The sequence below is a fragment of the Octopus bimaculoides genome, chromosome 6, assembly GCF_046866305.1.
Source record: "Octopus bimaculoides isolate indiv1 chromosome 6, ASM4686630v1, whole genome shotgun sequence".
In the NCBI taxonomy this organism is placed as follows: Eukaryota; Metazoa; Mollusca; class Cephalopoda; order Octopoda; family Octopodidae; genus Octopus; species Octopus bimaculoides.
Window position 1 is genome coordinate 99,068,149 of NC_142933.1, and position 12,399 is coordinate 99,080,547.

General features: G+C 39.2%; 1 protein-coding gene across 1 annotated transcript in view; it reads left to right on the forward strand.

Annotated features, from left to right (window-relative positions):
• Positions 1–454: 454 nt before the first annotated feature.
• The window catches only part of LOC149135342 (uncharacterized), a 14,065-nt gene continuing 2,120 nt past the window's right edge, over positions 455–12,399 (forward strand). The window contains exons 1-2 of the mRNA XM_089354354.1: positions 455–745; positions 9,551–10,166. Of these exons, the coding sequence (XP_089210480.1) occupies positions 679–745; positions 9,551–10,166 (683 nt within the window). The 5' untranslated portion in view covers positions 455–678. The remainder of the gene's footprint in view (positions 746–9,550; positions 10,167–12,399) is intronic.

A 12,399-nucleotide genomic window follows, 5' to 3' on the forward strand; every position in this document is an offset into this window, starting at 1 on the left:
ATTATCGGATATCATCGGCAAACCAAACATGTCATCGTATTTGCCAAAGTATTGTTTGAAGAACCATAAAGTAAAGAATGTACAATGGTTGGCATAGAAAACTAGAATTGTTGGTGCCTCTCAGCAACTTATATTTCTTTATTTTCATTAAAAGCTATGAAAAAGTAGCCAAAACGGAGGCGTACGAGTTTATTTTCCTGTGTAGCACGGAATTCTCACGTCCTGATCCACACATACATACATGTGCAATATAAAATCACTAAAACACAAACACACGCACGCACGCGCACACACACACACACACACACACACACACACACAGCTATACATTTACACACGTACATATACACTAACATATTCAAATGCGAATTTGGACACTCCTCGTTATAAAATGTATTTTGGACAATCCTTGAGATTATTATCAAATTTATCCACTTTCCGGTAAATTTGATTCTCAGAATATTGTGTATATGTTTGTATGGTATTTCCCCAACGAACGAGGCTCTTGACTACACTTACAAACATAAACATATATACATTTACACAAATGCGGAAATTAGTCCAACAGAAGATCGTCGGAAGGACGAAGTAACGATTATTGCGGAGTTCATTGAGGCAAGCATATCTTGAGTATCACCCAACGCTGATTTCTTCACTTCATTATCGGACCCACAAATAATGGCTTTACAACCTGTTGCTCTCTGCCTTATCTTTTGTCACGTTGTGCTGTTGGATAATTCTCAAGGTAAATGCCATCGCTAATCCATGCTGTAGTTGCTGATTCCTAGCTTCTGTATATGTTATATGTATATGTATATATTTATGTTTCCTAGCTACTGTATGTGTTTCCTGACTACTGTATATATGTTTGTCCTCCTTTTCGGTACAGTTAACACTAACACGTTAACTGCCACAATTACCACCAGTGTTTGATTGCTAACTTCACACAACTGCCATATTCCCCACCGGTGGTGTACTTTCATAATTTGAAAAAATATTTTAGTCTGTATCTTTGACATGGCTTCGAGAATATTTAAATAACATGAGTGCTAAATATTAATGTTTAATTATGAAATATTGTAAAAATTCTTAAAAATTACATTTCTTTGCAATTAAACAATATGTTATGTGGTCGGAAGCGAAATTTTTTCCCACGAGGGTTTCGGACCTTAGTTATGAGCTCATTTGCATACAGCTAAACAGAGCTCAACTATCAAACTAATGTTCACCTAGTCACGAAAATACTCTGGTTGAGTTCAGTGGGAGATGGGCGTTATAGCAAAATCCAACTGTTCTAAACGGGTTAATAGGGGAGACAAATGTGAAATTTTATGTATAAAGTGAATGGAGGGCTGCTCACCGACGATGCCATAAGTGTTGCTAATTTGTGTAATTAGCTAGAAAATGTAAATGAGTGTAGGTTCCTAATTTTTTGACTGATTTTGTACATTCCTAATTTAAAATGTTGGTGTTAATCTTAGGCGCAGGGGTGGCTGTGTGGTAAGTAGCTTGCTTACCAACCACATGGTTCCCGGTTCAGTCCCACTGCGTGGCATCTTGGGCAAGTGTCTTCAACTATAGCCTCGGGCCGACTAAAGCCTTGTGAGTGGATTTGGTAGACGGAAACTGAAAGAAGCCCGTCGTATATATATATGTATATGTGTGTGTGTATGTTTGTGTTTGTCCCCCTAGTATTGCTTGACAACCGATGCTGGTGTGTTTATGTCCCCGTAACTTAGCGGTTCGGCAAAAGAGACTGATAGAATAAGTACTAGGCTTACAAAGAATAAGTCCCGGAGTCGATTTGCTCGACTAAAGGCGGTGCTCCAGCATGACCGCAGTCAAATGACTGAAACAAGTAAAAGAGAGTAAAAGAAAAAGAGAGTAAAAGAAAAAGAGAGTAAAAGAAAAAGAGAATATGGCGCTGTGTCGTATTGCGCCCTCTTAGCATATATCAATGGGTAATGCAGTATCACTAATCTCAGTTTGAGCATAGGTACCTAATGTTAGCACCATATAGAGATGGTGCTCAATTGATCTATGAGGATGGTGTTGGTGGTGGTGGGGGGAATGTGGTACTTATGTAAGACCTGCTATGCTGTACTCACAGAGTGACATATACAATTCTATGCCTGACTGGCTGTACTGTAGTAGTACACAGTATGTGGATTTTCAAGGTGAGCTCTGATTGGTTGTATGCAATTACTGAGGTCCAGAACTCTCGCGGGAAAGAAAAATTTCGATGGCCAGAAATACTCGACGTCATCGATAAGGTTCAGTAACAGGCCGTGGCGGTTAACGTGTTAATTTTATTGGCATTGCTATACTAATATATTTTGTGAATCTTGAGTCTGAGTCACTAATTATTAGTACTATTTTTGACTCTGAGTCTTGTGGTAAGTGTTGGAGGTTAAGTGTTCAACTTCTGATAAACCGAAACCAAAACACAGTTTCAAATCTTTATTGGAAGCATTTAGCTTACATCACTAAAATCCTTGAAAAATCTCCAAAGCACATCCTCCAAATATAGACTTCGTGGCTGGTCCAAGAAACTGGTGTTGTTGTTAATATTACTCTATATATGGTGAAAGCGCGTGGCTTAGTGGTCAGGGCATTCAGCTCACAATCGTAAGGTCGTGAGTTCAATTCCCGGCGACGCGTTGTGTCCATGAGCAAAACACTTTATTTCACGTTGCTCCAGTCCACTCAGCTGGCAAAAATGAGTAGTACCTGTATTTCAAAGAGCCAGCCTTGTCACACTCTGTGTCACGCTGAATCTCCCTGAGAACTACGTTAAGGGTAAATGTGTCTGTGGAGTGCTCAGTCACTTGCACGCTAATTTCTCGAGCAAGCTGTTGAGCGTATCAGGTGAGACCCTCGTCGTCGTAACCGATGGAGTTCTCCTTATTACTCTATAACAGTGAGCGAGCAGAATAGTTAGAGCGTCGGAAAGAGAAGATGCTGAGCGGTATTCCTTCTGGTTCTTTACATTTTGAGTTCAAACAGAATCGTTAAAAGTGTATCAATTTGGGGTGGCGGTTTTTGCGGAGTTATTAGAGGGTGGAGCAAGATATCATACAGTATCTATTCCAGCTCTATGCGTTCTGTTCTGATAGCAACGTTTACGAAGACATTGGTGCTTGCTCTATCAGTTCAAGTTGGTCGCCTTTTCATTGGATAAATATCAATGGTGAGGAAAAGAGAGATTTGCATGCATGGGTAACCGACAGTCGTCCTCCAAAATAACACAAAGACAAAAACCCCCAAAAGACAGACTTCACCCAGGCCTGCACTTACGGGGACGTAAACACAGCAACATCTGTTGTCAAGCAATGGTCCATGGGGGGGGGGGGACAAACATACACACATACACACACGTATCTATCTATCTATCTATCTATCTATCTATCTATCTATCTATCTATCTATACGTGTTTATATATATATATATATATATATATATATATATATATATACTCTTTTACTCTTTTACTTGTTTCAGTCTGGAGCACCGCCTTTAGTCGAGGAAATCGCCCCCAGGTCTTATTCTTATGTAAGCCTAGTACTTATTCTATCGGTCTCTTTTTGCCGAACCGCTAAGTTACGGGGACGTAAACACACCAGCATCGGTTGTCAAGCGATGGTGGGGGGACAAATACAGACACACAAACACACATACATATATATATACATATATACGACGGGCTTCTTTCAGTTTCCGTCTACCAAATCCACTCACAAGTCTTTGGTCAGCCCGAGGCTATAGTAGAAGACACTTGCCCAAAGTGTCACGCAGTGGGAATATATATATATGACAGGATTCTTTCAGTTTTCGTCTGATAAATCCACTCACAAGGTTTTGGTTGGCCTCAGACCGCAGTAGCAAGTTTCTTGACCCAGCATCTTCGCATGGAAGTCCTCATTAGACTGTAAAGATATCTGCTACAAATCTGTTTCACTTGTCAGTATTTTAAGAGTTTCAGTTTTATTTGCAGTAACATACGTTTGCTGATCTCGAATCTGCTTGTATTTCATAGAAGCATTTATTTCATGCACAATACTATATGCTGTAACGTACTCGTTATATAAAGGCGGTGAGTTGGCAGAAACGTTAGCACGCCGGGCGAAATGCTTAGCGGTATTTCGTCTGCTGCTACGTTCTAAGTTCAAATTCCACCGAGGTCGACTTTGCTTTTCTATCCTTTCGCGGTCGATTAATAAAGTACCAGTTACGCACTGAGGTCGATGTAATCGACTTAATTCCTTTGTCTGTCCTTGTTTGTCCCCTCTATGTTTAGCCCCTTGTGGGCAGTAAAGAAATAAGAAACGTTAGCATGCCGGGCGAAATGCTTAGCGGTATTTCGTCCGTCTTTATGTTCTGAGTCCAATTTCCGCCAAGGTCGGATTTGCCTTTCATCCTTTTGGGGTTGATAAATTAAGTATCAGTTGCGTACTGGGTCGATCTAATCGACTGGTCCTCTCCCCCAAATTTCGGGCCTTGTTTCTAGAGTAGAAACGAACTTTCTTTTTATATATAACTTTCTTGGTTTGAGCAAGGTGAGATAAAATTGCGCCGAATGTCTAATACATTATATAACGAACTTTTTCCTTTATTTAATTCATAATTAAAAATTATTTAAATGTATCAAATGGTATTATTTTGGTTCTAGGAATAAATCTTTCAAAAAGAATGCTAGTGTCTATTTACTATTGAGATATCTGTGTACACACACACACACACACACACACACACACACACAGATGCATGCATACACATATGCACACACACACATACATGAGGAGCACTCCGTCGGTTACGACGACGAGGGTCCCAGCTGATACGATCAACGGAACAGCTTGCTCGTGAAATTAACGTGCAAGTGGCTGAGCACTCCACAGACATGTGTACCCTTAGCGCAGTTCTCAGGCAGACTCAGCGTGACACATAGCGTGACAAGGCCGGCCCTTTGAAATACAGGTACTACTCATTTTTGCCAGCTGAGTGGACTGGAGCAACGTGAAATAAAGTGTCTTTCTCAAGGACACAACGCATCGCCGGTGATTGAACTCACGACCTTACGATCGTGAGTCGAATGCCCTAACCACTAAGCCACGCGCCTTCACCACATATACATACACATATGCCCACGCACGAACACACGCGCAAACGTACAAATATATACTTATAGCCTCTCTTTAGCCAGCGGACATGGCCCTCGGTAAAGGTTTCGGAGTATGATTTCAAATGACTTGAGCTATACTAATTTAGGATCTATTTTAAAACGGGGGCCACATTTTTCATTAATGTTTTACGTAGTGTTTTTGGTACGGAAAGACTTTCAAACTTCGTATACTTATCTATTTTGTGTTATAGAACAGAAAAATATTTTTGTATTCGAATTTATTTCATGTAAAAAATTGTCTTATTTCGATAATTTCAACCAATCACTGACAAGTGTTCAGTTGTTTACATTTACTCCTTTGGCTGATTAAGCGATGTAAAGCGTATTTAATCTCCATACCTTCGTTTTATTTGCTTTTTTCATTTTAAATTTGCTTTAACCCTAACCCTAAGGTTAGGGTTAGGGTTAGGGTTAGGGTTAGGGTTAATTGTTTCAGAATCGTTTGTTTATGTAGTCGGCACTTAATGTATATCGGCTGAATGGACGTCAGTGATTGGTTGAAATTACAGAAATACGACAACTTTAGCATGGAATAACTTATGGATTTCTTTTTTTTTTAAGAAGACTAAGAGAAAAAGATGTTTTATATGACACATTCTACCAGTGTTCCAAGTTTCGAAGTGTTTCGTTAATGAAAAATGTGGCCCCCGTTTTAAAAAAGATCCCTAATTTATGCATGTGTGTCTGTAAGTGTGCGCGCGCACGTGTTTATCTTTTTCTCAGTGGTATGTTGTCAATTGGAGAATTTCTGAATCTTTTCGTTTGGAAATGGCGGAAATATTTTCAAGAAATTAAATATTTATTTCGCATGTTATTTACAACGCCTTCATTCACCTTTGTTGTTCATGGGCACCAGGGTGGCTGTGTGGTAAGAAGTTTGCTTCTTAACCAGACGGTTCCGGGTTCAGTCCCACTGCCTGGCACCTTGGTCAAGTGTCTCGTACTATAGCCTCGGGCCGACCAAAGCTTTGTGAGTGGATTTGGTAGACGGAAACTGAAAGAAGCCCTTCGTATATGTGTGTGTGTGTGTTCGCGCGCGCGCCTGCCCACGTGCATGTCTTTGCGTCTGTGTTTGTCCCCCGCCATTGCGTGACAACCGGTGTTGGTTTGCTTACGTCCACGAAATGTAGCGGATCGGCAAAAGGGACCGACAGAATAAATTTCAGGCTAAAATTCTAAGGCGGTACCCCAGCATGGCCCCAGTCTACTACTGGCCACATGAAGTTACTTGCCTTTAGCTTCCTTTCACTTCATCTTCATGTGTATATGCGTTGTGTGAGCGTGTGTGTGTGTGTTTTGTCAAAAGAAATATATAGTATTGTCAAAGGTGATGCTATTTTGCCTCATGTCGATCATTCACTCCACAGGATTGTTACCTCGGACATTTAAAGAGATCCTTGAGTGTGTGTTTTAGTTACAATTCACCGTGATCATGTCGGAAGCGGGGATCAAACAGATGAACATCTTTCGACATTGTCCTATATCGGTTGTCGTTTATACCTGTAGTTGTACGAACGTCAAAGACGGGAGTGTTGTTTACAAAATAGAAGAGAGAGGCGGCAAAAAGACCCACTTAAAAAATGACTTGTTATCTTCAAGTACGGATACATGAAGATTCAATTGTCTTTATCTTCCACAAAACAGACATTTTCTTTTTTCTCCGTGAGAATATTTTATTTTTTCTATAACAACAGTAACGATAACAACAACTTCTACTAGAAATAATTCTTTCTAATTTTGGCACAAAGCCAGCAATTTTGAGGTGTGGGGTGGAAGTCGATTACATCGCCTCTGTTCGTTAAAGAGGAAAAGCAAAGTCGACCTCGGTGGAATTTAAACTCAGAACGTAAAGTCAGACGAAAGGCCGCGAAGTATTTTGTCCGGCATGCTAACAATTCTGCCAGCTTGCTGCTTTAATGATAATAATTGTTATTACAAATTTTTGCCACATGGGCAGCTGGGAACGACCCAGTGTTCAACTGGTACTCATTTTATCGAACCTGAAAGGATGAAAGGCTAAGTCGGCCTCGGCGGAATTTGAACTCAGAACCTAGCGACGGACGGAATAACTTAATAATAATAATAATAATAATAATAATAATAATAATAATAATAATAATAATAATAATAATAATAATAATAATAATAATAATTTTGATATGAGATCACCATGTCACGCACATATGGTTGTGATGCATGTGCCTGGTGTACCCTTATCAGACGGGTAGTCATGATGGGTATATTGGGCTTCGCATATTTGTACCCCAGTGTTAGTTTGATAACATGCATTGCTCTCTCACTCAATAATAATAATAATGATAATAATAATAATAATAATAATAATAATAATAATAATAAGCGATAACTTAATGAGATACCTAGCCCAAAATAAGGTAACCTTGTTAGTGACAGTTAGGAACGAGGGAGGGATCTTTTTTAAAACGGGGGCCACAGTATTTTCTTAACGAAACACTTTGAAACTTGGAACACTGGTAGAATGTGTCATATAAAACATCTTTTTCTCTTAGTCTTCTTAAAAAAAAAAAAAGAAATCCGTAAGTTATTCCATGTTAAAGTTGTATTTCTGTAATTTCAACCAATCACTGACGTCCATTCAGCCGATATACATTAAGTGCCGACTACATAAACAAACGATTCTGAAACAATTCTATCGATGATAAAATTATTATTTCCTTGTCAAAAAATGGCTGAAGCATATTGGCAGTAGCTAATAAACCTTTCTATTATAGGCTAACCCTAACCCTAACCCTAACCGTAGGGTTAGGGTAAAACAGCAAATTTAAAAAGAAAAAAGCAAATAAAACGAAGAAAAAAGAAAGAAAATGAAAAAAGCAAATAAAACGAAGCAAAAAAAAAAAAGAAAATGAAAAAAGCAAATTTAAAATGAAAAAAAGCAAATTTAACGAAGGAAAACGAACACACGTGTTGCCTCTCTGCAAATGTCAGAAGTTATGGAGATTAAATACGCTTTACACCGCTTAATCAGCCAAAGGAGTAAATGTAAAACAACTGAATACTTGTCAGTGATTGGTTGAAATTATCGAAATAAGACAATTTTTTACATGAAATAAATTCGAATACAAAAATATTTTTCTGTTCTATAACACAAAATAGATAAGTATACGAAGTTTGAAAGTCTTTCGGTACCAAAAACACTACGTAAAACATTAATGAAAAGTGTGGCCCCCGTTTTAAAAAAGATCCCGAGGGAGTTTTGAGAGCAGAGAAAAAAGGGGAAACAAAGGAAGAAGTACAAAAAGGACATGAAGAAGAATTGTGCAAGAAAGGACTACACAATCAATTCCATGAAGCCACAATAGAAGTGGCAGTGCATGCCATCAAAGTGACACTGGGGTAAGATATACGAAGCCCAATATACCCATCATGACTACCCGTTTGATAAGGGTACACCAGGCACATGCATCGCAACCATATGTGCGCGACATGGTGATCCCATACGCGCATTCCATTCTGCTTTTCATATCTTGGTAAAAGATTTCACAATTTTATATCCACCCAAGAATGTGTTACTAATATGTTACAGTATGTGTGTGTGTCTGTGTGTGTGGGCGCGAATGTGTGTGAAGGTGTGTGTGTGTGTGCATAAATATATATGTATGCATATACATGTAAGTATACATATATGCACACGTACACACATACATATGCATACATACATGCATACATACATACATTCATACATGCATACATACATGCATACATACTTACATACACGTTTCCTTCCTCCCTTTCTTTCTATTTTTCTTTCTTTCTTTCTTTCTTTTTTCTCTTTTTTCCATCCTTTTTATTTTCCATTTTTCCTTTAGTTCGTTCGTTCCTTTATTTCTTTCCTTCTTTTCTTCCTTCTTTCTTTCTTTCTTTCTTTCTTTCCTTCTTTCCTTCCTTCCTTCTTCTGTATTTCTTCTTTCTTTCTTTCTTTTTTCTTTCTCCCTTTCCTTCTTCCTTTCTTTTCTCTTTCTTTCTTTCTTTCTTTGTATTTCAACCGTAAGTAATGCAATATGCCGGAGTTTATCTCACTTTGCACGAGTTCCTTGTTCGCGCGCGCGGACGTTCGTATATATATATACATATATATATATGGGAGAATATACAAATAATAACAACAGACGAGGACAGGTGGTGTAAATAACAAAAGTATATATTAGTATGACGCTCGGGAATACGGAAAGTCTTTGACGTTTCGAGCTACGCTCTTCAACAGAAAGAATACGGAGACAAGGAGAAAAACACGGAGAAAAAAAATTGAATAGTGTTCAGTCAACGGTCAATCATAATAATGTATATATATATTCTTATTTACTACCTTCTCTTCTTCTCTCTAACAGCGTTGAGCCTCGTGAAAGTCCAAGACCAAACGACCTTCCAGTATGAAACCCTTCCGTTTCCTGATTCTCCAGTTATGGCTGCCGATCTTCAAAAAGAAACACTTTTGCTTTCTGACGCTCATAGACGATCTGCCGAGAATAAATCTCAGTCTGAAGCTTCCGGGATTCAACCGGTTACAAAAGTAGCTTGCTCCGAGAAAGAAAAACTTTTCTCATCCACCGGATTGATAATTGTCGCCTGTTTAAGTTGCCTCAGCTTCCTCCTACTCTACACGGTGATACTGTTAGTGGCGGTGCCAAGGCTATGCTTCCCTTATCATCCAGATAGCAAGAAGATGAAACGAAAGCGGGCTAATATGAAAGAGATTAACAAAGCTAAGACAGATGAGGTGTCAAAAAAGCCTCTCAATTTGCCTTCGGGTAAAATAAATAAATCTGGTAGAAACGATAGTGGCATAGAATCGGTGGATGGACTCGTGACCGGAAATGAAGTCAGCACTTTCATTGATCGTTTATATTATTTCGACAAAGCTATCAACCGTCCTATTTCTGATGATGAATTAGTAGGGGAAGAAAGAAAACCTCCTAATAAAGTAGGAACGACCACGTTTAACGGGTGAGTTCTTGTTGATGTCTTGTATTTAATTTAAAATATGTGATGCGCTGACATGGCTGCATACGTATCCGGAAAGTCTGCCGCAAGCATTTTTGCTGCAGGAAAATTCGCCTCAGGGTTTTGGACGTTATGACGGCCAATTACTTCCCTTCTATTATTTTAAGACTCCATACTAAATCCCATCCATCCATCCATCCATCCATCCATCCATCCATCCATCTTCTCTGCGCACTATTCTTGGGAAGGTTGCGAGTGCGGAGTCCTTAGGCATCTCTTCCATAGGGTCCGACAAGAAGTAAGCGTCATTACACACTCTGGCAGGATTTCCAAGAAATTGCCAACTTAAACTATGGATTTTATTCAACCATCTCGTCCTTGTTCTACCCGTAGACCACCTGTCGGTGGGCTCCGTTTGCTGAGTCCACCTTGCGATTCTAGCCAGCGTCATTCTGATCCCATATCCGTAGAATCGGAGCTGTGACCTCTCAATGCAGAGAAGTAGGGACTCGGCTTGAAGAAGCTCCCTGATCTCCAAGCCACGTACCCTCTCGAGTAACGTTTCTCCATTGATCCTACTAAATTAAGAAGTCACTTTATTTCTAGATCTGGGGACAAACTTCTTAGCTAAGTTCACGGTAAACCTATTCCCCGCCCATTCCTGCTTGAATCTGTTTCGATTTACTTACAGCAATTAATTCTATAGAAATAGCACACACGACACATACATGACACATTTTTTTTCTTTTTCTCTTTTCTTTTCGTGACCAATATATGCTTCAGATCAATATAAGACAACGTTGCAGTTAACTTTTCTTGAGTTTCGAACCTGAATGTCCAAGTTGTAAAACTAAATTAGTTGACGAATAACGAATATTTGACTGTTTATACCAAAAATAGTTGACGTTGGTAAACAACAATACTACAAGTGGATATATTGAGGCAAGCATCTCGGACGTCAGCTTGTGGAAGACATACTAGTTTGACGGGAAAGGTTAATTTTCGTGCCTAAAATTGCCGCCAGAAAAGTTGAGAGTTTATTGAGGAAATCATATAAAAAGGTGAAAACTCAACTCATTATGGGGATATATGGCTTAATGTAACTGGGGGTTATGGGTGCTTTCAGCTTCCTGTTTGATAGAGCAGTTTTCATCCCATTGGCGTAGCTTGTGCGTGTATGCCGCCGGGACAGCCCTTGAATTTATCGTCCCCACTCCTAGATCTAATACATCCTGTACAGGCTTATACAGCATAAAAGCATCATCCAGGGCGGTCCAACCCATCAACAGCTGTGCTACTGTTTTATCTCTCAATTTCTTCACCCAAATATTATTCCCGTCACCAAAAGGAATTATGTTCCCCTCTCTCTCTTTCTCTCTTTGACAAATACTTCTTAATTCATACAAATTCATCTATTTATAAATCGTAAATGCTGTTAAGTGAAATAAAACGTGGTCGAAGATAAATTTCCTTTTGCTCTGGTAGAATCATTAGCACGCCGAGCAAAATACTAAGCGGTATTTAGTCCGTCTTCACGTTATGACTTCAAATTCCGCCAAGGTCGACTTTGTCTTTCATCCTTTTGGGATCGATAAAATAATCACAAGTGAAGCACTGGGGTCGATGTAATCGACTAGCCCCCTCCCCACCAAATTTCAGGCCTTGTGCCTTAGAAAGTAGAAAGCATATTAATTCTCCTGCTACAATCTTTCATCTAATAGCAAATATCTTGGAAGTAAATTTTCGTCATATTGGATAACTTATTTGATTTTCTTTTCTTTTTGGAACTGTTTCATTTTAATTTTACCCAACGTCTTTACTCTTTTACTCTTTTACTTGTTTCAGTCATTTGACTGTGGCCATACTAGAGCACCGCCTTTAGTCGAGCAAATCAACCCCAGGACGTATTCTCTGTAAGCCTAGTACTTATTCTATCGGTCTCTTTTGCCGAACCACTAAGTTACGGAGACGTAAATACACCAGCATCGGTTGTCAAGCGATGTTGGGGGAACAAATACAGACACAGAAACACACACACACACACACACACACACACACACACACACACACACACACACACGTATATATATATATATATATATATATATATACGACGGGCTTCCTTCAGTTTCCGTCTACCAAATCCACCCACAAGGCCTTGCGGTTCATAAGCAAGCTACCTACCACACAGCCACTCCTACGCCTAATACATCTGAAAAAATTATGACCATCTCAC